General features: G+C 64.0%; 1 protein-coding gene across 2 annotated transcripts in view; it reads right to left on the bottom strand.

Annotated features, from left to right (window-relative positions):
• The window catches only part of SLC29A3 (solute carrier family 29 member 3), a 36,193-nt gene extending 11,769 nt beyond the window's left edge, over nt 1–24,424 (bottom strand). Inside the window, exons 1-3 of one of the 2 annotated variants that reach the window (XM_051823798.2) lie at nt 24,055–24,424; nt 18,910–19,208; nt 2,419–2,501 (exon numbers count right to left, since the gene is read on the bottom strand). In XM_051823798.2, the coding sequence (XP_051679758.1) occupies nt 2,419–2,501; nt 18,910–19,017 (191 nt within the window). In that variant the 5' untranslated portion in view covers nt 19,018–19,208; nt 24,055–24,424. Of the gene's footprint in view, nt 1–2,418; nt 2,502–18,909; nt 19,209–21,583; nt 21,873–24,054 lie in introns of those variants that run through there. The other variant, XM_008269997.4, reaches the window with a different exon arrangement.
• Between the last annotated feature and the right edge of the window lie 1,102 nt (nt 24,425–25,526).

The raw sequence follows: 25,526 nt of genomic DNA, 5'->3' as shown, positions 1-25,526 counted from the left end.
AGGGACCAGGGCACAGCCACAAGGACACAGCTCCAGGCTGGAGGCCCCTGGGCAGGCCGCGCGGCTGTGAAGGTTCCTGGGGAGCCCAGGCTGCCGGTCCCCACCCTCCTACTCATGACGGCTCAGAACCCCAGGCAAGCGATTTCTTCATAAGTTTCCAAAATGTAAATGGCCCTCATCAGTATTTATGATGCCGCGAGTTTAACATAATAAAACACTTGGCGATTATGGATGAGCCGGCAGGGGAGAGGCAGGCTTCTCCGGGAGGGGAGGCGAGGGGACGTTTCAGTATCTCACATCTAATAAGAAACCGCTTAGCCCCAAACCATCCCCCTGCAGCCTGCATCAGACCGAGCCCCGCCCCGCCTGGAGCCCAGGCAAACACGAGGGCAAGGATGGGCCTGGCTAGGCCGGACCCCTCCAGAGAAGCCACCGGCCTGACCGGCTTCAGCCCCTGCTGGAGATAGACCCAGCCCCTCCTCCCCAGCAGCCTGGCTCTGGCTGGGGCTGGGTGGGGGGACTGTGAAGCTGGGGGACTAGGGGACGGCTGGTCCCATGGTTCCTGACACAGGCGAGCAGTGAAGAGGTCACCTGCGGCATCCCAGCTCCAGCCTTAGCGTCCACGCGGCCGGGGGCTGCCCACCTCTGTGAGGCCGGTTCCCCACCTTAAAGCAGGGTCACAGGCTGCTGTCAGGTTCAAATGCATGAGGCGCCTAGGGGACAGGAGCGCTCACAGGGCCACCTGCTGCTGGGAGGGGTCATCTTCCTCTGTCACTTCTGCCCCCAGGCCCTGCTGGACAACACAGCCACGAAGGGGGTGGTGAGGTGTGGGCAAGCCTGGGCCATCTCGGACTGGCCCTGTGGTCTTGGGACACCCCTTGACCTCCATAGGGAAAGTAGGGTAAAGTGATGTGACAAGGGGGAGCCAGGGCCAGACGCCCCTCTGACGGTTCAGGCAGTGACTCTGGACGGGGAAGGGGGCCCGGGCTCCCCAAGCTGGGGCTGCAGAACGAGAGCAGGGAGGGTGGTAAGAGAGAGACCTGGAGGAGGGGCCTGCGAGGCCGAGGGCTGCCCTACCGCCATAGCTGCTGCTGCCTCTTTCTCTCCTGCTAGGCACCACCAGGGACCCTGCTCGGCCCTCTGGGGGCCCTGCGGTGCTGGGGGCCTCCTGGCTCTGCTTCCAGTGCCCCCCTCAGGAGGCAGCGGGAGCCCCGTGCACTGGCCAGCACCCTCTCTGCTCACATGTCCAGACTGCGTGTGGGCATTGGGTGGGTGCACACACTTTGACACTGGTTCCACTGGGAAGCAGGGTCTCTGTCCCCAGGGGAGTGCGGCCAATGTGGCACGTGTGACCCAGAGACTGGCTGTGAAAACCCTGCAGCTTCTCTATGGCTGTCCCCGAGCGTCTGCTCTTCAGCCACAATGTAAGTAGCCCTGGTCCTTGGAGGCCGGTACGTGAGAGACCACGAGGAGGACGGGAGAGGGAGAGGGACAGATCGGTGGGCACCAGCCCCAGCTGCACTCTGACAACAATGGCATGGGAGACCCTGAGCCTCGTCGACACCCAGGGCATGAAGTGACTCGTTGTTACATCTGTTTCCAGCCACCATGTACCCAAGGGTCACAGGGACAGCCCCAGGGCAGGACGTGTGGGGAAGACTGGCACACTCAGGCTTAGCACACTAGGCACTGTCCCACTCTCCTCCCACACCCGCAGCAGACATCACTAATCAATCACAGCATATTCCCTGAGGCTGGACCTGCTCAGACAAGATCAAGGGAGTCACTACAAATTGATCGGCTCTGGGCCATCAGTGCAAAGCCTTCTCTGTGCCCCAGAGAAGCCGAGGTTCCTGGACCATGGGTGGTCATCATTATCACCTAGTGGCAGCTTTGGGCAAACACAGGCAAAGCAGCCAAGGCCAGGCCCTTGTAAACTCTGAGGATGGACCACAACAGTCATTCAGTGGGGCCCAGGGCTGTGCTGATTTGCTAATCTAAATCATTTCCTCTTCCACGGTGTATCTGGATGGAGTCCCTCCCAGCCCCCACCACCCCAAGGTCAGAAGTTTCCCTGCCCACTCCGTGAGCTGCCGATGCTCAAGCTAGCCTTATGGCCGAGCACAGGGCAGGGAGGCCAGCGCCAGGGACGCCTCCACTTGCTCTCAGAAACGCTTGGAAGACTAGCTCCCACGCCCTGGTGCTGGGCCCCACCACACATACATGTGCGGGCCCTTGGTCAAGGCCAGGCCTGTGGCCCAGGTAGCAGCTGGCAGACATGACCCTGGGAGGAAGACCCCTGTGTCCCCACCAGCCTCCAGCTGGCTGCTGACACCTGCCACAGAAACACAGCTATGGCTGGGAGAGGCATGGGGAATGCAGGGGTCGGGGGCCGCGAGAGGGCGGACGACGGCCTACCTGTTGACAAGCAGGAAGTTGGCCACCAGGCACAGCAGCGAGGGCACAGTGGAGGCGATGGCAAGGTAGCTCTCAAAGTAGTTCTGGAAGCACACAAGCAGGAAGCAGCTGAGGTCACTCGCGGGGGGGATAGAGGGATGGGGGTGCAGGGCCCACCCGAGCCCAGACAGGATCTCCCCACCATCTTCAGCTACCCAGGAGCCACGTTAAGTCCACCCAAGACCACAGGGACACAGCCACTCAACAAACAGCTGCCAGCGGCAGCCGTGCTAAGTGCTGGGGGCTTAAGGCAGGGTGAGACACTGTCCCGGCCCCAGGGAGCCCACGCTCCGCCACTCTGCCTGTCCTGCGTGTGCACTGAGGCAATGGGGACAGGACTGGGATTACGCCTAAAAGAACAGTTTTACCCTACAGCCTCTTTGGCCCGTTGCCAAAATGCAGAATTACCCAGCAGGCGTCCTTAGGCCCTCACCACATTCTTGCAACCAACTCAGAAACATCAGGCACTGCCCGCTGCGGGGGAGCGTCGTGCCGACTCTGGATTTGCTCCCTGCAAGGAGCTGCCCCAAAGCTCCCAGCCATCTGGGGAAGCAGCTCCTGCACCGGCCAGAACCGGGGAAGGGGTCTCTCCTGGCTGCGGCTCAGGATCTGCACACCAGCGGCTGGCTTTCCCGACAACACCCTGCAGGACTCAGCCACGGCGGCTGCGTGGGGACTGTGCCACACGCAGAGAACGGCCCGCGTGGTCCCTGACTACCCCTCAACACAACACTGGGGACGGCTTTGGCCGCTGTGGGTCCAAACTGTGAGCCCCAGGTTGGTAACGACAGTTAAGCTCTAAGCCGTGGTGACGGCTTACACGCACTAAGCACTTCCTGTGTGCCAGAGAGGGCTGCCATGCATCTACGAGCTCTAGGCAGAGAAGCAGTGGGGGCATCCATCCCGGACCCCCTGAGCCATGGGATGGAGCCGAGGCAGCCCCTCAAGCTCTGGTGTGCCAAGTGCAAAGGATGTGCCCAGCTCCAAAGCACCTGCCAATGGCGGGGCTCCCCCAAGGAGCCCAATGGGGCTCCTGCCTGCTTTGTGGGGCCCCTTAGGAGTGTCAGACGGGCAGTGAGCATCTCTAGCAGCTTAGAAAACCACAAGCGCAGCCGTGGGAGCTCCGTGGCGGCTTCCCCACCCGCTATCAGTGCTGGGCACTCCCGGCAGGGGGGTAGGCAAACACTCAAGACAGTGGCAGTGAGGATGTCTGGAGCAAGGTCGCAGGGCAGGGCGGATTAGAGAGAGACTTGGAGACCAGGGTTAGCCTCTCCCTTTGCAGCCCCCACCTCTGCCCACGGGGGCCGGGGTCTGACTGCTGTCTAACGGGCCCCCGTCTAGTCTGATGCACAGACGGTTCCAGGTCTTTGTGGTCTTTAAAAGCTGCACCCTGAATGGGTTGGGGTGGCCTTGCAATTAAAATGATAATCACAGCTCCTGCGGTCCATCAACCATGAGCCTTGGAAATAGCCTCTGCCCGGAGCTTCCACCTCATTGTTCCTGCCCGATGGGCTCAGCAGAGCCTGCCCTGGGCCGGGGCACTCAGTCAATCACATCCTGCCACAGTGGCTGGGCTTACGTGAGGCGGGGAGGGAGCGGTGGGAGAGGGGGTGGGAGGGGAGCCGGGCCTGCTCCAATGCATGGTCCCCTCACTTCTGCATTTCCCAGCAGGCTCAGGTTCCCCAAAGGCTTTAGGGATGGGGATTTTCCAGGTAATGGGACATCCAGGCGTGTCAACAGTTAAGCAGAAAACCGTGCCTTCAAGTTTGGAAAGCTTTTAAAATATTGACAACTGGGAGCCAGCGCTGTGGCACAGCAGGTTAAGCAGCCGCCTGCGACACCAGCATCCCGTATCAGGTTCGAATCCCAGCTGCTCCACTTCTGACCCAGCTCCCTGCTCATGTCTGCCTGGGAAGGCAGCAAAGATGGCCCAAGTGCTTAGGCCCCTGCACCCATGTGGGAGACTCAAATGAAGCTCCTGACTTCAGCCTGGCCCAGCCCTGGCTGTTGTGGCCATCTGGGGGAGTGAACCAGCACATGGAAGATCTCTCTCTCTAACTCTGCCTTTCAAATATAATAAACAAATCTTTGTAAAAAATATCGATAACTGCAGAAGACTCTCAGGCCCTTCCTGGGAAGCGAGCCCAACTCCCTGCTCCACGAAGAACCTGCCAGGGCATGGAGCGACATGAGCCGGACCACGGAGGGTGGGAAACTCCAAGCCTACAAGTGGACTCTGGCCAGTGTGGGCAGGAGATGGGACAGAGCAACAGACACTGCTCGCCCTCCTGGCCCCTGACCCACCTGTGAGGCGCAGGGGCTCCCCCACACCCCAACCTGAGGCGGTGGTGGTGTTCTGTGCAAAGCTGTGGGCAGCTCAGGGATCCTGCAGCTCGCACGGGCTGTCCCCCGAGCCCTGCCCCACGTCTCCCTGGACCGCACTCCTGGGCGGTGTCCACGCACACAGCTCTTGCCCAGGAAAGGCCTTTCTCGGTGTGTCCACGAGCAGGGCCTGCGCCCTGTCCCTGAGCACGCACTCTGCAGACGTGTGGCTGGCGCTGCCTTCCTGGGGTCACCTGCTTTGCTTCCTGGGGCGCCGGGGCTACCTTCTCCCCTTTTACTCAAGGACACAAAAGACACTTGAATTCTGGCTCCAACACTCTGAAGCAGCACCCCCCACCTCCCGACCCCGCAACAAAGCGCCCGCAGTGCCCATCCAGCGGGGACTTGTGTTGTGCCGCGGGCTCACACACGCCAATTCAGTGCCACGTGGGCCTGACCACTGTTTTTGTGTCTGCCAGCAGTCCCCCTGCAACCACCACCACCTCTACAGGTGCACACGGGGTCCCAAAGGCCAGCTCCAGCCCTGAGGAATGGAAGGTGAGACTCCCAGAGTGACGATGCTGGGGTCATGGGGGTACGGGGGCTGTGCTGTGCACGACCCCAGGGGCTGGCAGCCCCACTCCTGCAGCCTGGGCGGGCAGTTTGAACCTCACCGGATTGCCGGTGGAGACCATGATTCAGATTAACAGCCAGGGCTGGAACGTAGGCGGATGTAATAGGGCATCGAGAGGTGCGGCGAGTCCTGCCCGAGCAGGTTTGTCCGCCTCAGCAGGCTGCTCGGCAATTCTGCAGCCGTCAGCCTGGCTGGGTGGCCACTGCCCATCAGATCAGGGCCTCTTCCTGTCTTCAACCTGTGCCTGACGACCTGCCGAGGTGCCGAGGCCCTGAGCGCCAGCATGCAGACAGATGGGTGGAGAAAGGGCAAGGGGATCGCCCCCGGGGAGCAGGTGGGAGCCCAGAGCTGAGGGACAGTGGATACAGGCGGGGCTGAGGGAAGGGGAGGAATGGGGGGTGCAGGGTTCCCTGGGGCGGCTGGGAGGGGGAAGCAGTCACACAGGTCCAGGAGAGGGGCGCATGGGAACAGGGGGGCACGTCCTGGCCACGCGGCGCTCCGGCTCAAGGTGCTGGGTGGCAGCCGCCGCAGGCACTCCTCAGCTGCTGAGAGAAGCTGCCTGCGCTGTCCATGCAGCCCCGCAGGACACAGGGGAGGCGGGAAAGGCTGGCAGGATTCCAGGCACACCCCAGGCTAGTGTGGGGGGCCCCCATTAGCCACCACTCCAAAGGCACATGGGAGTGGGCAGGTCCTGCTCTGAAGGCCCCATCTGTCTCCCCTGCATTACCTGGGCTCGGGCAGCCCCATCAGAGATCATCCTCGGCACCTGCCAGGTAACCCGAGTAGAGAAACGGCATCCCTGGGGAATGCCAGGTGACTCGGACTCTTGGACAAAGCTGCACGGACCCCAGAGCCTCGAAGCATGGGGCAGAGCTGCGACTTGCTCCCATTCTACAGATGAGAAGGCCGGAGCCACCCGAGGTGGACATCCACAGAGGCACACACCTGGCGAGCGCTTCTGACGCGGGGCTAGGGGATGACATATGCAGGAGCCGCTCCTGCCACGCACAAACACCGTCCCTGGGGGCTCAGCGCTGTGCCCCATGGCTGTGATGGGCGGCCAGGGTGCCTTCCAGGGGTCACCACTAGGGACCGGCCCTGGGGACCTGCAGGTCCCAGGATACGAGCCGTGTTTCGCTCAGGGTGGGCCCGTCTCCTTCCCAGCCCTTAAGTGCGGGTGTCCCTCCCGAGCCAGCCAATGCTGGAGTCTGCACCAGAGTACTGCAACATGCTCTCCCCTCCCAGCTCATTCACAGGCACACGCGTGTCCCAGTCGTGTGAAAAACAAAAGGAGAGCAAGCGCGAAGCCCCTGGGTGGCTGCCCGCTCGCGGCCAGCGCCCTGGGGGACAGAGTGCCTGGGCAGCATCCTCTCATCTCTCCTGACCCTTCAAACCCCCAGCGCGCCCCCCAGGGGTGGGCGTGGGGGCTGCAAGCCCTGGCTGTGGACAGACCCTGGCAGGTGGCAGGTGAGCGTGGATGAGGCACTTCTGACCTGGGCGCGGGGCTGCCTGGTTCGCTCGCGGCGGCTCTACGGAAGCTCATTTCCATCTGCTTCACTCTGGCCCGGATGGTGAACACCAGGAGGCGGGGAAATGCTCTTCCAACAATTTACGGACCCGGCAGGGCCGGCCGGCCAGATGCGAGGCCCTGTTTTACAGCGGGGAACGCGCGCCCTCCTCCGCCACGCTGAGCGGCGCCACGCTGGGCATCTCTTCTGGAAGAATTTCATTCCGGGCGCGGAGTCCAGGTAAAGAGCTTTCCCCAGGCAGGGAGGCCCCAAAACGAGCCCGTTTATCTCTGGCAGGCTCTGGCTAAGCACCCTCTCCCTGGATGCCATTTGGGCACTTTGCAATGAGCGCAGCAAATTAGTCGTGAGCTGCGGCAGCCTCCGTGCCCCCGCCCCGCCGCCTTTGGCAAGGCAGCTTCGTGCAGCCCCCCCTCCAGAAGGACCCCCGCCTCCTGCGGGCCGAGCAAAAGCGATTCCAGCCCGGGGGAGGGGGCAGCTCAAGGCAGCCGAGCGTTACCTGGATCACAAGGCCATGAAATTAGCAGCAGCGAGCAGGCGGGAGCCAAAAATAGTTTGGTGCAAACTTGCCGCCTTCCGATAGCCAGGGTCCGAGGCCTGGGATGCCACAGGGGAGGTGCCCTCGCTCCATGGCCTGGACCAAAATCACAGCAGTGTCTCCCCAGGGCACTGGCCCAGGACACCAATGGGTGTGTGGCCAAGGCCATGAGGAGCTGGGAGGCCTGGCCAGGCCTCAGGGCCGGGGGTAAGGGGGTGGGTGGTGGACACAGTGCCTGCTACAAAGCCCAGGCCCAGCAAGGCTGGGTGGGGTGGCCAGGGGCCCCTGGGCAGAGCAAAGCTGGGGGCAGAGTCAGACAGAGAAGAGCTGGCCACACGGCCTAGCCACGGCAGCCACCCTGGGGACAGGGAGTCCCCGTCAGCCGCCCTCTAAGCCTAAGCCTTGCTCCCTAAAAGCTCAGAGGTTTTGCTGGCTCTGTCTTCCCTTATGCCTCCTTGGGAATCCCTGGAAGTTTCTGGAAGGAGCTTCCCCCACCTTCCTCCTGTCCACATTGAGGGCGTGAGTCCCCTGCCTGGATCTGCCCCGTCCACTCCCACCTTTCTTGCCCGCATTTCCCCTTCTCCCGTTCTCTCTGGCTGACCACTGTCTGCTGGTCAAAAGCCACTCCCAAGTTTCCCTTGGGCGCAAAACCACAGCACGATGGCTTGGCTGCCTCATTCCCTTCACGCCGAACTTCCTGCAAATGTGGTCACTGCCCTCACTGCCCACACCCTGGGAAAACTGCCTCCAGGGGTCCCCGGCGTCCTCGCAGCCCACTAGCCAAGGCCTGGCCTCAGCGCTCACCCTGGCACCGTGTAACAGGAGCGAACAGGGCCCTGCAGACCCACGTCCCCCAGAGGTGACCTGAGGAGGTGGCCTCGCCTGGAAGCAGGGGCTCTGCCGTCGACACGAGCATGAGAAGCAGTCACGCCGGGATCCAGTGAGCCCTCAATCCACGCCCAGTGTCCACGTAACAGAAGAAGGCAATGGGTGGCACAAGGGGAGACAGAGGCAGAGACACGAGGGATGCGGCCAAAGGACCGCCTGCTGCTGCCGCGGATCCCAGAGCTTCAGCAGCAGGGCAAGATTCCGCCCTAGAGCCCTGCTTCCAGCCCCCCCTGTGCCGGGGTCTGTCCTAGAGCCACAGAGGCCACACCAGCCCTGCGCCGGGGTCTGTCCTAGAGCCACAGAGGCCACACCACCCCTGTGCCGGGGTCTGTCCTAGAGCCACAGAGGCCACACCACCCCACGCCGGGGTCTGTCCTAGAGCCACAGAGGCCACACCACCCTGTGCCGGGGTCTGTCCTAGAGCCACAGAGGCCTCACCACCCCGCGCCGGGATCTGTCTGAGAGCCACAGAGGCCACACCACCCTGTGCCGGGGTCTGTCCTACAGCCACAGAGGCCACACCACCCCTGCGCCGGGATTTGTCTGAGAGCCACAGAGGCCACACCACCCCTGCGCCGGGGTCTGTCCTACAGCCACAGAGGCCACACCACCCCGCGCCGGGGTCTGTCCTACAGCCACAGAGGCCACACCACCCCGTGCCAGGGTCTGTCCTACAGCCACAGAGGCCACACCAGCCCCGTGCCGGGGTCTGTCCTACAGCCACAGAGGCCACACCAGCCCACGCTGGGGTCTGTCCTACAGCCACAGAGGCCACACCACTCCGTGCCGGGGTCTGTCCTACAGCCACAGAGGCCACACCACCCCGTGCCGGGGTCTGTCCTACAGCCACAGAGGCCACACCACCCCTGCGCCGGGATCTGTCTGAGAGCCACAGAGGCCACACCACCCCTGCGCCGGGATCTGTCTGAGAGCCACAGAGGCCACACCACCCCTGCGCCGGGATCTGTCTGAGAGCCACAGAGGCCACACCACCCCTGCGCCGGGATCTGTCTGAGAGCCACAGAGGCCACACCACCCCATGCTGGGATCTGAGAGCCACAGAGGCCACACCACCCCTGTGCCAGGGTCTGTCCTACAGCCACAGAGGCCACACCACCCCTGTGCCGGGGTCTGTCCTAGAGCCACAGAGGCCACACCACCGCCCTCCAGCGCCTGCTCTGCCCCTCTCTGCCCCTCACAGCTGCCTCCTGAGCCCCGTCCTGTTTCCCCCTATTTTTTGCTAGGTCGCTGGATTCCACAACACACCGCCCAACCCCCCAGTGGTTATCTCTGACCCCTGACCCTTCCCCAGGGCCTGCAGATGTCACCACCGGGGTCCCACTGAGCTGCTTCTCCAGGGGCCTGCCTCAGGGCACTTCTCAGAGCTCCTGTGTGCACTGGCCCCAGCCCCGGCACCGTGGGGGCTGCAGCTTGCAGGTGGAGGCGGGGAGTCTCAGAGGGAAGTTAAGGGATGCCTGGTGCAGGCTCAGGGGGGTCTTGGTGTCAGGAGGACTGGGGCGCTCTGGAGGCCTCCGAATGGCCCGACAGCAGCAGGGAGGCAGGTGACCTTGCTGGAGCACTCGCCCTCCTGGGGTTCACACACTCAGACCACACAACGGCCGAGCCCCTTCCAGGAGCCCCACGTGAGCTGGAGGCTAGGGGCCGGTGGGGCGGGCAGCGTTCCGGGGAGGAAGGCAAGAACCTGAGTAGTGAGCAGGCGGGGGAAAGACCGAGTCAGGATGCTGCTGTGAGGAGAGCTAAGCCAACGGACGTGGGGCTGGCAAGGGAGGAGACGACTTCGGGCAGAAACCCACAGGGTGCGTCGTGGGAAGGGAAAGCACGCCGGGTAGCGGGAACAGCGTCTGCTGGCCCCGAGACGGGACTGGGCTGTGCGTATTCAGCACGCCCCGGAGTGAGCCTGAGATACATACGGGCTGTGACCAGGCTGGGCTGGGGTTCGGGTCTTGGTCCAGGTGCCACAGGAAGCCACTGCAGGACTCTCTCAGGGGACAGCCTTGGTGCCAGCACTCGCCAGGCTCTGCTGCCCTGGGCGCTCTTTACCTGGGGACTCATCGAGGGCAAGACTCATGGTTTAGCTGAGAACACACGGATCAGAGAGGTCAGGTGACTCGGCCAGTGTCACACAGCACAAAGCCAGCCCCACAGCCTGGGCCCTGGGTTGGGTCCAGCGGACAGTCCATCTACTTATTCTGTCTTAAGGAAATCACTCTGCAGACTTCACAGGGAAATAGTCAGAGGGGCACTAAGGCAGCTGGTGACCAGAGAGGCTGGGCCAGGGCCATGGCCGTGCCACAGAGGCATCCCACAGGCACAGTCAGCAGGAAACAAAAAAGTCACCCCCCTAGTACCAGGCATGATGCATGCGGGGTTGGGGGTTGCCCCGGGGCTACAGAATGACCCCACAGTGGGACCACATGCCCCCTGAGCACAGGGCCCTGGCGAGCAGCCCCCAGTGCCGGGTCTTCCTCCAGCCAGCCCAACACACTGCACACGCAGACAGGAACCCCTCCGTGGACGAGTGCAGGTGCAGCTCACACAACTCGGGCCTAAGTTCACGCCTTCTGGGATTTCCATTGAGTCAAGGAAGCAGTCGGCAAGTGCACGATGAGGCGACACGCCAGGCAGTGGCGCTGGGAGGGGGCACTCAGAAGAGCAGGCACCTCTCCCCCAGTGCATGGAACTGCGGTGCGGAAGCACTGTGCGGCAGCGTCTGGGGCCAGACCTGCCCACGGCCCCTTTGTAGGTGCTGCGACATCTACAAAGAACATCCCCATTAGGGCAGTGCTTGCTCTGCGAGCCACGGCAGGGACCGGCGGCCCCCAGAGACTGAGATCCTCACTCCCTCCCTGGCCCTTGGCAGGGAAGTCCTGCGGCCCCAATCTCATCTGTGTCATCCAGAGGGAAACAGGGCCTGGTCAGAGGCTGCCACCCGCTCTCCCCAGTCCCAGGATCTTCATACCACGTGGGGCAAGAAGGAAACCACAGGGGCCGGTGTCGTGGTTAAGCTAATGCCTGCCACGCCAGCATCCCCAACAGGCACTGATTCCAGTCCCGGCTGCTCCCCTTTCAATCCAACTCCCTGCTAATGCGCCTGGGAAAGCAGCAGAGGATGGCCCACGTGCTTGGGCGTCTGCACCCATGTGGGAGACCGGGAGGAGTTCCAGGCTCTTGCCCTCGCTACTGCAGCCACCTGGAGAGTGAACCGGCACATGGAAGATACCTCTCTCTCTCGAATAATTCTACCTTAAAAAGAGGGAGAGAGAAGGAAAATGCTGCTGGCTGTCCCCATCGGGGGCAGGGACACAGCTCCCAGGGGACGCGCTGACTCAGGGCCCAGTCCCGCCAGCCCTTCCGCTTCTGCAGTCTGGCCTCAGCCATGTGATGGGCGAAACGAGGAAGGAGCCTTCCAGGAAACGCAGCCACTCACCCAGGCAGCTGTCACTGTGGTCCCTGGAGACCCCCCCCCCCCATCACTGAGGACCAGGGACAAGGGCTGTGCCTGCGACACCGCGGCCAGAGGAGGGGTCTGTGAGCTCTGGCTGCCCTGTGTCGAAGGAAAGGCAGGGGAGCCCCGGAAGGGCCCTGGCCAGCCCCAGCAGGCACTTCCTCACCCGGCGTGGGGGAGGCGGTTTCTCCGCGTGTGGGCTGCAACCACAGGCTGCTAGGCTCTGAGGCCTCTGCACACACGCACGCTTGCTCGTGACTGGGGAGAGGCCAGCGGGCACCCTCAGGCACCTGCCACTGCTGCGGCCCCTCCCCGTCCACGCCCGCCCGCACAGGAGCTGCCTGCACGCACCCAGACTCTCCCTGGGGTCCTGCCCTCTGGAAACCTGCAGTGATCAATCACGCTAGGGAGACGCTCGCGCACTTACGGCCCTGGCTGTCTTCTCATTTGTCGGGGAAATCGCCCCTGGATTCTAAGGACATGTACACGCAGAAATAAAACCGAAGGCAGAGAGGGAGCAAGGGAGAGCCGGGGGGGCCCGGGGCCCCGAGCAAGTGGGGAGCAAATGAAGAGTGGGGACATCGAGGTGGCCCAGGGCCTGGCTGGCAGCACTTCCGGCCGTCTTTTTCCTCTCCCTCTGCAGGACGCGGCAAGAGCTACAAACAGAAGGAAAAGCCATCCCAGGTGTGTGTCTTGGGAACAGCACGCTGGCTGGGTCCGCAGTCAGAATCAGAGGGCGGACAAAGGAACCGAAAAAAAAAAAATAGAAATGACTCACTTTGAGTTCTAATTTTTTCCAAATGGTTTGGAGCAGCCATCCGCGCCGGCTCCAGTGACTGGGCAGCCTACAGGGCTTTGGGGGGGGGGGGGGGCTGCAATGTGTGCCTGGCTGCCACTCACCCAGGCGCTGTGGCGGGAAGCCTGGGGCCCCCTCCTGTCTGGTCTGACCCCAAGGTCATCCTTGTTATCCCCGCTTCTGGGATGACAGGGCCCAGGCACAACTGTGCCTTGATGTTTTTTATAGGGGCGGCGGCAGGACGCCTCACCCAGCACTGCGCTCTGAACTCGGATTTGAGCATGGCGACTGACAAATGGAGCCCTTCCCATCTGCCGCGAGAGCCGAGGGGCGCTTAGCTCAGCCCCCGGGAGTGCCACGGGCCTTCTGCATCCAGGATGGCACCTGCTCTCCAGAGGTGGGAGACGGTCCTGGCCACCTGTGCCCCAGCCGTTGGCTGTAGCAGGCCCACGGGGCAGCAGTAGCCGGGCCCCACCTGGAATCTGGGTGTTTGCCCAGTGCCCCTCGAGCCCTCAGCTGCATTGGAGCCCCTTGGCTGCAGGCCCCACCTTTGTCTTAGGACCCAGCAGTTACTCCTGGCCTCTGCTTTCCGCTGTGGAATGAGGACTCGGCGAGGACTGTGGGTGGCTGGGAGCTGCAGGCCAACAGGTAGAGCCGGCTGGTGCCGATCACAGGCTGTGGCTGAAGCACGGGCACCATCGGCTGCATGCTGACCAGAACTTCACTGGCATTATGGTGACCTTCGCTGCCTTCGTTCCTGACGACAGGTGAACCGTCTTCCTCCATGTCTGGGGCCCCTGTGCACCCGAGCCTCAGGTTCACTCAGCTGCGCTCCCTGCTCTCCCTCAGCACCTGCTCCGCCCCGCAGGGTCACTCCCACCGGCACACAACCCGCCTGCTATCTCTCCCAGACCAGAAAGAACAGACATCTCTCCCCCTTCCTGATCCCGGCTCCCCGCCTGCCAACGGCAGGGCTCCCCAACACAGGGCTCCAGGTGTGCTGCTGCCCCGGCCTCCCCCGCCCCGCCCTCTCTCACAGCCCCAGGTGCAGCTTCTGCCTCGGCCCTCCAGGGCAGACCTGCCCCAGTTCAGTCCCAAGGGCAAACTCCATCATCATCCCTGGGACGGCTGGCTCCCCCTGGAAAATGGGTTCGTGGACCCGCAGTTCCCATGACTGACACGAGTGTCTTGCCAGGTAGTGTCCACCCTGGTCCCAGGCAGGGAACCCGTGAGAACGCAGGCAGAGCCCAAGGGTGGCAGCACGGACAAGGGCACAGGGGGGCTGGGTCCCAGCTGTCACCTGCTCTGTACCTGGGAGCAAATCTCTTATGTGTTTCCTGTGTTGGTCTCCTTCCTGGTAAAACAGGTGAAATACTCCCATACCTGTGCCTTCAGGCACAGAGAGATCTTGAAAAGCAAGGTCTGGCATGCAGCGGGTTGCGTGCTGTACACTGTCACGCTCACGAGTGGCTTAGTGCCACTCCCACAGTGGCTGCACATGGGGAGGGCTCCATGAAGGCAGCTGACGCCTTTGCCGGAACTCGATGGCTGGAACTCCGAGAAGTCCAGGTAGCGACAGTGGGAGAGGGGCACGGCCCACACCAGGACGTCCTCCCGCAGTGTCTGGGTGCTCACCAGAGAGAGCTGTGGGGTGGGTCTCTGGGCACGCCAGGTACCCGTCCCATGCCACACACTGCTAGGACTGGGTTCTTCCAGGAGATGCCCAGCCTTCTCCGCATAGGGAGCTTTTAAAGAATGACCGTGACCCTTAAAACTCCAGGGGCAGGCACTGCACTCCCTGATCCGGCCCAGAGAGGTCGCTGGTTGGTCCTGGGGCCTTGCCATGGCTCGGCAGCATGGGGTGGGGGTGAGGGTGAGGGTGGGGGCGGCATGGGCCCCCTCTGTTCCCACTTCTTCCCTTGCTCTTGCTTTGCATCGCCCCAGTGGTCTGGACACCCCACATCCACCCCTCAAGGCCCAGGAGTCTGGGAAATGGGGAGGGAGGGAGAGGCAGGCGGACACGAGGCCCTCCCGGCCCAAGCACACTCGAAGGGTGCACGACCCAGAGGAAGGGCTGGGGGCCCCCAAGTCCCTGCCGGCCGACACAGGCCTGCAGGCTTCGGGGACAGCGCAGCCACCCCAAGGAATTCACCCTGCCAGAGCTGTGAGGTCGGACAAGCATCAACACCCCAATACCTGTGTCTGCGAGGGTCCCACGCAGAACCCCCCTCCCCGCTCTCCCAAGCCAACCAGGCTGCTTCCTGGGGCTTCCCAGAGGGCGGCTGCCCCCACTTTCAACCTCCAAGGTCAGGGTTGGCCACCTGCCGTGCCAAAAGCACTTCCACCCATGGCTCTGCCGCCGCGGCCTAAGGCCAGGGAATGGCTGCGCTCAGGGACCAGAGGGCAGCCGTTCCTTATCCTACACTGAGGCCGAGAGACCTAACTGGCTGTGTATTAGCTGCAGTTGGAGGGCTTAGCGCGCACGTGGCCCAGCCTCTCCCCAGCCTGAACTCAGCCTCAGAACTGGGTGGTCGGGCAGGTGGTCCCCAAGGGCCGCCAGGGGACAGGTCAAGCTCCCACTGCCCATCCTGCCACCCCCCAGATGACTCCAAGCCTCGCCTCTGTCACTTGCCAGCACACGACCTGGGTCTGTGACCTAAAGCCCGGGAGTCTCAGTGTTCCCAGCTGGAAACTGGGGGTGACAGCACTAACTCGGCACACCACTGCACAGACGGGAGGAAGGCGCAGGGGCCAGCAGGGGTGGGTGCGGCGGGCTGTGGGGCAGGGACTCGGGCCATGGCCGACGTCTCCGATAAGTCACCCTCCAGGCTCCTCTTCTCCAAACCCCTCCATCCTGGTTCCCGTGAGCCCCTCCTCCCTGGGCTGGGAAGCCCACCTTGGTGGCAAGGACAGCGACCACAGCAAGCGGGCGTGCGTCTTTGGGAGCTGAGGGATGGAGCCAGAGGGCTGAGAATCAGGGGGGAGGGGGCATCCTCGGCCCCCCGTCTGCCGAACGAGGCCCACCCAGCTTCCTTCCCTGTGGCAGGAAGCCCCCTCGTCTATGCCAACCTGCCCAAAGGATCAGAACCCGGGTTGTGGCCACTGTGACTCCCAGACCCTCTTTTCCCTTGCGGGGCCATCCCTGTCTTGGACTGGGGCCGTGGAACTCCCCCCACCCCCACCAGCCACGTCGTAGCTGCTGTCACACATACTTGGGCTGTGCTGCTGCGTGCTGGGCAGCACGCCAGGTGCTGGAGACACCTGTGTGTGCAGTGACAGCCACACTCACAGTCCCCACAGCTAACTAACAGCTCAGCGGGGGACGCACCCCCATGGCTTCCAGCTCCTGCTCACTCCCAGGACGGGACTGGCTGTCCCTCCTGGCCAGTGGATGCACAGGGCAGCAGCAGACTGCCAGCCAGGGCCCTGGCCTGCTGACTCCACGAGGGACAGTGGATCCCACCGCAGCCTGGCTGTGTCCCCCAGCCTCCTCGGCGGGGAGCCCCACGGCAGGCGGTGCCAGGTGGGGGGGAGGGGCGGGGACTCACACAGGGAATGGTGGGCGGAGGGCAGCAGAGTGCTGTTTGGCTCACCAATCTGTTGCTGGCCTGCAGGAGAGGCTGACAGGACGGGAGGAGGCCCTCATAGCACCCTCGGGCCATAGACACAGGCACAGGGAGGGGACAAGGGTGCTGGTGGCTTGGAATCTGCACCCAGAAGCCAGGGCTTGAGGCTGGAGCAGGAGGCGGGACCAAGGGCAGGCTGTCCGCGGGAGGAAAGGCGCCATCGGGCGGACACAGGCTCTGGGGCAGCTCAGCCCCGCACGGGCCCTACACACGCGCTCTGAGCACAACCAATCTTCTAATCATCTCTCTCCTGCATGCCCCATGATGCTCTCTGCGGCTCTTCCTGGCTGGGTGGGCCTGGGCAGGTGCCCTACCCTCTCTGAGGCTCTGGCTTTTGTCGGGAAAAGCAGGGTTAGTGAGGGATCCTGTGTGTCACTGACACCCTGCCAGCACGGGGGTCGCAGAACTCAGCAGCTGCTGTGGCCTCCCCTGCACCCCTCATCCCGGCACCTCTTCCTCGTTGATACTCCCCTTGCTTTGGTCTAGGGCTGAGGGCCTGGGGTAGGATTATTTGAGGTTCTGATTCCAGAGCGCAGAGACAAGAGGATGTCTTCCAAACCACCCCCAAATCCAGGCAGAGGCAAATGAGCCTGGCCCAGGAGGTGACCTTGAAAGGGACATCAAGGGACCGAGAGGCTATGTGACAACTCCTGCCAGGTCAGAGTCTCCGTCAGGCGGTCTCCATCCGGCAAAATATGAAAAGGAAAATGCAGACGCAGACGCCTCGACCCACGGCTAACAGAGCTGGAGGCGGGAGCTGCCCACAGCCGAGGCAGGGACTCTCCCGCACTCCCCCTGCCTGAGGGCGCAGGGCAGGCGGGGAAGAGGGCGGCAGAAGGGGGAGCGAGGCGAAGAAAAACGGCCTGCGAGAGGCGGCGGCGCCTCGGCATGCTTGCCTCCCCAGCCCGGCCCATGAATCGAGGGGCGACAGCTCTCTCATCTCCGATGCCAAGAGCCAGGAGCTCCGGGCAGACGCAGGTACTACATCCGCACCTGCCAGCACTTGGAAAGCCGCAATAAAGCATCGAGTGGGGCCCGGAATGCTAAGTGCCTGCAGCTGGGACGGAGCCGCCGCGGCTCGCCCGGCGGCAATCGCAAGCTGCTCCCGGAGCGGGGCTGCGTGCTTCCTCTCGGTCCGGCCGAGGCCCGCGCGGGGCAGGGGCGGTGGCAGACCCGGGCGGGGGCGGGACAGGTGTGCGCAGTCTGGTCCCGCGCGGCCGAGGCACAGGCAGGGAGCTCCTGGAAGAAGCCCAAAGGGCCGGTGATTTAGAGAGGCCGGCAGAGAGCTGGGACGCTTGAGTCACTGGTACATAAAAGCAGGTCATAAAACACCCGGCTATGCCAACGCCTGCACAACGCGTTGCACCAAGCTGCAGGCGGCTGGGGGTGTGGGCCCCGAGCCCCAGACCACCACCAGGACACCGTGTGTGCCAGGCCCTGTGCTAAGTGCTCGGAGCACATGTTAATGTGCTTAATTGGGTCGCAGGGGTCACAGACCTGCAAGGCCCAGGCAGAGACTCCCAGGCGGAGGGGGCCATCTGGAGCCGCACCCCACATGTGGGCCCAGCATCCCACAGGCACCTGAACCTGCCCCGTCCGCCTCTGCGCAGCCTTTGTCTTCCCCACAGCCGCCGTGTGCTCCCCCTGCACCCCCATCTCCCACACCTACAGAACCGGCCCTGTCACTGTTCACCTCTCCGTTTTCATTTGACTTGAAAAGCAGAAAGACACAGAGAGGCACGCCTCTTCCGTCTGCCGACTCGCTCCCCAGATTGCTGCAATGGCCGCGGTGGGGCCAGGCTGAAGTCAGGAATCCAGGAGTCCCATGGAGGTGGCCTGGACCTGAGTACTCAAGCCAACACCTGCTGCCTCCCAGGAGCTCAGCAGGACGCTAACCAGGAACAGAGGGGACTTGAACCCAGGCCCTCTGCCACAGGAGGTACCATCCCAAGTGGCACCTCAGCTGCTGCACCATGTGCCAGCCAGAACCGCTCATTTCCGTGGGCACTTAGTTGCCTGGGCTAAAACTATAAAGACTACATTTCCCAGCCTCCATTGCAGCCAGCTTGGTCACGTGACTGAATTCTGACCAATGAAAGTGAAAGCAGTATGTTACTTCCAGGAAGTGTTCTTACAAGCAACAGCCACTCTCCTACCCCTTCCTTTTCCTCTTCCGTCTACTGATGCAATGGCTGGAGCTCCAGAGGCCGTTCTGCACTGTGAAGAGACCGTGGGCATGAAGGCTACACACGGTGCAGCAGGTGGGCTCCTGACAACAGAGACCATCGCCCAGCCTGGGGTTGGCCCCTCCAGCCTTGAATGTGAAAGAAAAAAGACCCTCAACCGTGCTGTAGCCACTGCTCTGCTGGCGATGTCTGTAACTCATGGCTGAACCTAACGCTGTCGGATCCATGCCTGGAGGCCTCCGGGGGTTCAGCAGACCATGCGGCATAAAGTCACCATTTGCATCTCCCCCCCAGCTCACACAGGCCCCTGAAGGCTGGCACTGAGCCTCGCCCACTCCCACCTCCCTCGGCCGCCTCCGGCAGAACCAGACGCCTCGCGACTGTGCTGTGGCCTGCACGGAACCTGTCCGGCGCGGCGCCACACCGCGTCCTAACCGCAACTTCCCCGCCAGGGAGCAACACGACCTTACCAGGATGTCCGAGTCCTCGGGGTCCAGCCTGCTGGCGGAGCCGGAGCAGTTGTGGAGTTTGAACACCCAGTACTCCTTGGCAGTGACAAAGAAGTTCCAGGGCAGCATGCTGCCCACGCCCAGGCTGAAGAAGATGATGTAGGTGCCGTGGAAACGGTCCTCGGGCCTGGGCAGCCCAGGGGCCGGGTGGTCCAGCAGCCTCTCCAGCACGGCCTCCCGGTCAGTGCAGACAGAGCTGCTCCTGGTTCTGTAGGTGGAGTTGCAGCTGTGATGAAAGTCATCTTCGGTGACGACGGCCACTGTGGGGAGGAGAGGGGGGACAGGCTAGGCGGGCTGGGCCCGGCTGGCCCTGCACCTGTCCTGGAAAGGGACTGGACCCCCCCCCCCCCAATCCCGGCTTCTACAGGGCTGCCCTAGCCTAGTGGGGAAGCTCCAGGTGTAAGCATCAATGCGACTTGGAGGCCATGATGTGAGAACCGTCAGTGACCCTGGAGGCCCCCGGCCACTCGAGGGTGGCACAGGTGGCACCCAAGTGGGGGGGTTGAGGGGGCAGGCTGGGTGGAAAACTGTGGCATGGAGCAGCCTAGGGCAACCAACCCAGAAAGACAGGCCTGAAGGTGGTCCAGGGAGGCAGGAATGAAGACCCCCGATGGGTGAAGAAGGATCTAGAACGCCCTTGGGAGTCGGTGAGGCAGGGCGAAGGGGCAGGGCAGCTCGTGGCATGCTGCCATTGTGTGCTGGGGTGGGGTGGGGGGTGGTAGACGAATCACTACGTGTGTAGCGGGACGGGCAGCAGGGCCTTTCCTGCAGACACACTTGTGCCTCCGGAATCTGGGGCTGTGTGAACCCACAGGAATTCAGGAATAAAGCTTAAAATTATAAATAAAATCGGAGTGCCTGGGTTTGAGTCGTGGCCACGCCCAATTCCAGCTTCCCCGTAATGGAGACCCTGGGGGGCAGCAGGTGATGGCTCAAGTCCTCGGGCCCCTGGCGCCCAGGCGGGAGACCTGGATGGAGCTCCATTTAGGGAGCGAACCAGTGGGTGGAAGATCTCTTTCCACCTGTTTTTCTTTCTGCCTTTCAAATTATTGATTTAAAAGTTTTAAAAATTATCAATAAAGGCATTCAAAGGAAATAGTTCAAAAAAGCATGCATAGGGTGTCTCGAGCTGCCCCAGGAGCCAGTGTGCGGCAGCTCCTCCCGTCTGCATGGAAACAGGTCTACAGAGTGGAAGGTCGCGGCCCTAAGTGACCACACATCGCAGCCCAGCGGGGGACGGCCACTCACAAACCGCGGCAGCACCTCGCAGATGGAAGATTCTGGGCTGCCAGGGCCTTTTGCCCGCCAGCCCCCCGCCCCACTGCTGAGCCTCAGGTCCCCGTGTGTAGACCCAAGGGAGCCTTTTCTGCGATGGCTGCACAAATGCAACCGGTGCTTGCCGGTCCCGAGCCGGTGCGGGCACCTTCCCAACACCATGGGCTTGTCACCCTGCTGGCGCAGGTGCCAGGGAGCCTGCTGACCCCTGTGCTCTGCTCAGCACCCAGGACGGGGGGCAGTGGGACAGGTGGGAAGTCTGCCCGCGCTGCCGAGGGCGGGTCACTCTGGGGTCCCCTGGGCAGCAGCTGCTTTACCCAGTGCCTCAGCCCGAGGGAGGCTGGCGCACACTGCACACAGGGGGCTGAGCCTTGCTTGGGGTCCCCAGCAGGGAGGAGCGAGGCCTTTCCCCCTGGTGGGATGGGCACCCCCTTCTGGGGGTGCGGCAGCTCAGGAGAACCACGCAGCACCCCTTGGCATGTGGCAGACCGGACGGAAATCATCACCCCCATTTTTCTGATGGGAAGACCGAGGCCTCGAGGGCACCTGCTTTGTCCCACATCCAGACAGGAAGAATTCCCAGTTGCTAAAACTGAAGCCTACAGTCACGCACGCCCAGTCTGGGCCCCTGAGCCCCTCACCGGCCTGAGTGAGCCCACCGGCCGGATGTTCTCCGTGGGGGCAGGCAACCCCGTGTCCGCCTGGGCGCCCAGTCAGTAGGGCTATTTTAGACTCTCCAGGCTGAGCCCAGGCCTCCAGCCTCGCTGCCCGGGGAGCCCAGCATCAAGGAACTTCCAAGTGCACAGGACAGCAGGGCCCTGGCTGCCGCCAGATGTCCCAGCTGCGGGGGGCTGGGGGGCGCCGGTGCGTGCTGGGTCGCTGGCTCCCCTTCCCGGCTCCTGGGTCTATTCGTTAGGGACCAGTCAGCCTTGACCAAGCTGCTGAAGGAGCCAGGAATTTTCTCTAACCCAGTCAAGGCCAGGGCACTGGAGTGAGCAGTCTTATTACTCTTGATAAAAGCTCGCCCCGGCTTTGGATTAAAAAGAGAAAGCAAAAAAGAAAGCTAAGGCTTCGGCCAACCTCCCCGGTTGGGCAGCAGGCAGAGTCCACCTGCTGGAGCTGCCCGGGGTGGCCCCTGCCCGGAGCGGCAGCAGCCCCAGCGGTCCGAGGTTGCCCACCATGGTCGGGGCCGGGAGGCCCCGCTGCCGGCTCCAGGGAGGCTCCCGACCCTGACCCAGTCCATCGCCCATCCAGGCCGGGGTTCTGCCCGGAGCCAGGAAGCGAGGCCGCGGGAGCGCGCGAACCAGGCTGGCCGGGAGCCCAAGGGTCCGCGCCGCGTCCGACTTCCGGCCCCACTTACTGTCGCCGCCGCGCCGCCGCCGCTGCCGCCTCCCGGCCGCACGACCACTGCGACTCGGGCTCGGAGGGCCGCGGGCTGCAAGCCGGCCCTCGCCGCTCCCCGGCCCCGCCCCGCCCGCCCGCCGGCGCCGCGCTTCCCGGATTGCAGACTCGCTCCGGGCCCCGTGCTCTCCCGGCGCCCGCGCGCCCCCGCCTGGCGGTCTGCGCCCCCTACACCCGCAGGGACTGAGGCGCGGGAGGGCGCCTGGGGCCTGGGCTCCCCTCCGCTGTTGCATCCCCCTCCTGCCCTTGGCAGCCCACCGTGGTCTGCGCCCCGCCGGCAGCTCCCTCCGCAGTCCGGGGCCCCAGGACGCTCGCCTCGCCCTCAGCCCCCTGGAGAAGGTGCAGCCCACAGTCCCTGCGTGATCGCGGGGCTCCGTGTGAACCTGGCTTCCTGGCTGGGCGACTTTTCAGGAGAGCCGGAACCTGGCCCGTGCCATCCCTGGCGCCGGGACCCCAGGCTGGGCAGGTAGCCCGGCAGGTGTGCTGTCAGGAAGGGAGTGGAACCTGCGTGACCCTGGCCCAGGGCAGCCCTGACCTCAGAGCAGGCATCTGCACCACTCAGGGCCAGAGGCTCCGGGACCTTCCACAGCAGGTCCTGGCAGGGGCTGCCGGCACTCACAGGTGCCACAGTGCCCCCGCAGTGCGGACAGGTCTGGGGGCAGGCCACTCCCTGCCCTGGGCCCCCCAGGCACTAGCTATCAGCTAGATACCAGCTGGGGGAAGCCCCGCCTGTGGCTCTGACCCCACCGACGACCTGGAGCCAGTCTCATGTCCTTGGGCACCCGGCAAGGAGGCAATAAAGCAGGTCCCCTGACAGCTCATCAGAGCACAGGGACCCGGGGGCCAGGAGGGGGAGCCGAGGGAAGCCAGAGCGCTTGGCCGACCTGGCAGGGGACACTGCGGGCGCGGGCCCACCCGACAGCCACACAGGCCCCGCCTGGGCAGGGCTGTAGGGAGACGACAGAATCTCTTCTGCGCTGGCTGAGCCCTTGGCGGGCAAGCACTGCTGTCCCAAAGGCCAGCTCAAGGACATGCGTGCACTCCCTCGTGTCTGCGCGGGGGACCTCGGAGCCGCGAGTACCTCTTTACGAATGGGGCCTGGCGTTTGGGCTTAGCCAGCAGGGGAAGGGCGAAGGCGCGGCCAGTTGCGGGGGGGGGGGGCGGGTGAGCAGGGGAAGCTGGCCGGGCCAGCAGGGGGTCTGCTGTGTGGTGCCAGCCCCCGCTGCTGCCAGGCCTCTGCTGGGCCGCCCCTCCTCCCCTGCTCCTGCGTCTGCTCCTGGGGCCCAAGGGGCATGTTTGGGGGAGCACACCGCGGACGCCCACAGTCGGACCTCTCTGGAACTCTACCGGGGCTCAGGAATGGGGTGGCCACACTCTCCTGCCACCCCCCATCAGTCCTGGGGTGCAGCTGCAGCAGGTGGGCATTGCACCTGACAGAGGGTTGATGCAAATCCCCACCCTGGTGCAAGCCTCGGCAGGGGCCGCCAGGGAGGGCGTGGTGACGCTGCACAGCCACGGGTCACCAAGGTGTCCATGCGAGGTCCACTGCCTGCAGCGTCTGGGCCGGGGCAAGCTAAGGCTGGCACCTGCAAGCTCAGTCCAGGGCTCCCACGCGGGCAGCAGGGACTGAGCCATCACCATGGCCTCCCGGGGTCAGCACTGGCAGGAAGCCAGGACTCCATCCCGGGATCCAACCCAACGGGGCTGCCCGTGTCGTGGCGGATGCCCTAGCTTTCTGTTCTCACACAGAAAGGAGGAGGAGGAGAAAAGACAGAGGAGGAGGAGGCGGAGAGGAAGGAAGGAAGGAAGAAGGACCTCCCCACCAGGCAAGGCTGTGCCCGCTGGGACGGAGAGGAGGATAAGAAGGCTTCTTCAGGCGCCCCGAAATACATCCCACCCGTGGCTCGGCCCTCCTAAGCCGACGCTCAACCCCACCCTGCCCTGCCCCCTGCTGGCCAGCCCAAAAGTGGCAGGCACGTGTCCCTAGGCTGTCCCTGTCCCTCTCATCCACAGCCCCCGTGGGTTACAGGGCGTCTACCCCCAGAGTCTACGCAAAACGCGCTCAGCCCTGGCCCAGCACACGCTTCCCTGCTGCCCGTGGTGCTGGGATCCGAGCTGCACCGGCCACGGCTCGCGGAACCCTGCTCTCTGGAGATGCCTTAGTGGCTGGGGTCTGGGGTTAATGGCGTCCTATCCCTTCTTGGTCTGCAAAGGCCCCGCAAGGTTCTGCGTGCGTTGGGACGATGCCTTCCCACTCTGACACAGGCCTGCTGCGTGCGCCCCAGGGCACTGGGACCTGGGGGACCCAGCACCCGACTAACAGGGAGGCCCCCTGGATTGGAGCTAGCACTTGGGCGCAGGTGCTGAGGGTGTGTCCCCGGGAGGCCAAGCCTCAGCTTCCTCGTCTGTAAGAGGCGCGATGGTTCCCACCTCACGGCCTCCTACGAGGCACAGAGCAGAGCAGGTGTGCGGTTAACAGTGCGGACCGAAGCCCCGAAGGTGAGCCTCGCCTCGCCATCGCCATCGCGCGGTCGCGGCCGGTCCTGCCGGGACCGCAGACAGGTCCACAGGAGAGCAGCGGAAGAACCCAAGGTGTACTGGACACAGGAGCCCCCGGGACCCCGGGACGTCCTTCCGCTTCTGTCCCGCGGGAACTGACGGCTGCGTAGACACGGACAGGAGGGCGGGATCGATGTGACAGACTCGGGGCGGCGGGGCGAGGGCTCTGTTCAGCGTCTTCTCGGCCCCTCTGTGGCGTTCCTTTCCCTGCGTGTGGGGCAGGACCCCCGGGAACGGGGTCTTTGAGGGGGACAGGCCAGTCCCACTGACCCCACCACGCACCCCGAGACGCAGGGCATTGCTGATGAGCAACCAGAGTGGTTCGAGCCGGCTCCGGTGGCACAGCGGGTGAGCGGCAGAGCCCGCCCTGGGGCTGGACGCGAGGGCTGGGAGGAGCACCAGCGGAGCCCTGCCTGCCTGCTCCAGCCTTTGCCCCTCGTCCAGAGCGCGCTGACCTGACCAGGAAGAGCCTCTGCGCTCGCCCCGGGCCCCTTCGCGCACGCCGATTCCGTCACCGCGGCGCCTGCCGCGCCTGCTCAGAAGTCAGTCTGCTGGACCGAGGCCGCCGTGCCCGGGATGCTCGGGACGATGCTGCCACCTGGTGGCCATTCCCTGTCCCTGCACGGCTGCACTGAGGGCTTGAGTTCCAGGGATGCTGGGCACACACAGCTGTCACTCATGACTACGACCCTCTAACTGCCCTCATCACAAATACAAATCCAACCCCCCCTCACTCATCTGCGTGCTGCATGCTGGTTCAACGGCCCCCTCTAGATAGTTCCAGTTCTCCTGGAAGTGCCAGCCCAGGTCCCCTGTCTCCCCTCCATCACGGCCATCCCCAAGGTCCATAGGGTGGGTAACGCCCGAGCAGCGTCCTCATGGCCTTGTGGCACCGTGAGCTTGCCTGGCTGAAGGGCACCGGCCGGCTGGTGAGAACGGTGAGCTCCTGACCACACCCCCCCCAGCTGGCCCTGCCTCCTGCCCCCACGTCAGAGGCAGTGCCAGTCCTCAGCGCCGTGTCGGCCTGCATCAGCTCCTGCTTCTGTGTGCTTTCGACAGGGAAGCCCCTTCTCCCCAGCACTCTCCCTCTGGGCCAGCCCCCCACACCTGCTCCCCGTCTCCCACCGCCACCAGCACCCTCCCCGCGGTCTCCCACCTCGAGTCCCTTTGCAGACAGCGCCACGTGTGCAGACTGCAGCCGGTGAGGTCACTGTGGTGACTTCTCTCAGCGTGGCTGTCACACTCCCCACGGCCCCCACTTCCGGCCTGGAGAGCTCCCATTACTATTGCTTTTCATGTCTGTCTGTGGCCCCTTCAGAGGGTGCTCCCTGGGTCTGGTGTTC

Source organism: Oryctolagus cuniculus, chromosome 15 (genome assembly GCF_964237555.1).
Source record: "Oryctolagus cuniculus chromosome 15, mOryCun1.1, whole genome shotgun sequence".
In the NCBI taxonomy this organism is placed as follows: Eukaryota; Metazoa; Chordata; class Mammalia; order Lagomorpha; family Leporidae; genus Oryctolagus; species Oryctolagus cuniculus.
Note: the sequence above shows the minus strand (reverse complement) of the source record. Positions and strands in the feature narration are given on the sequence as shown.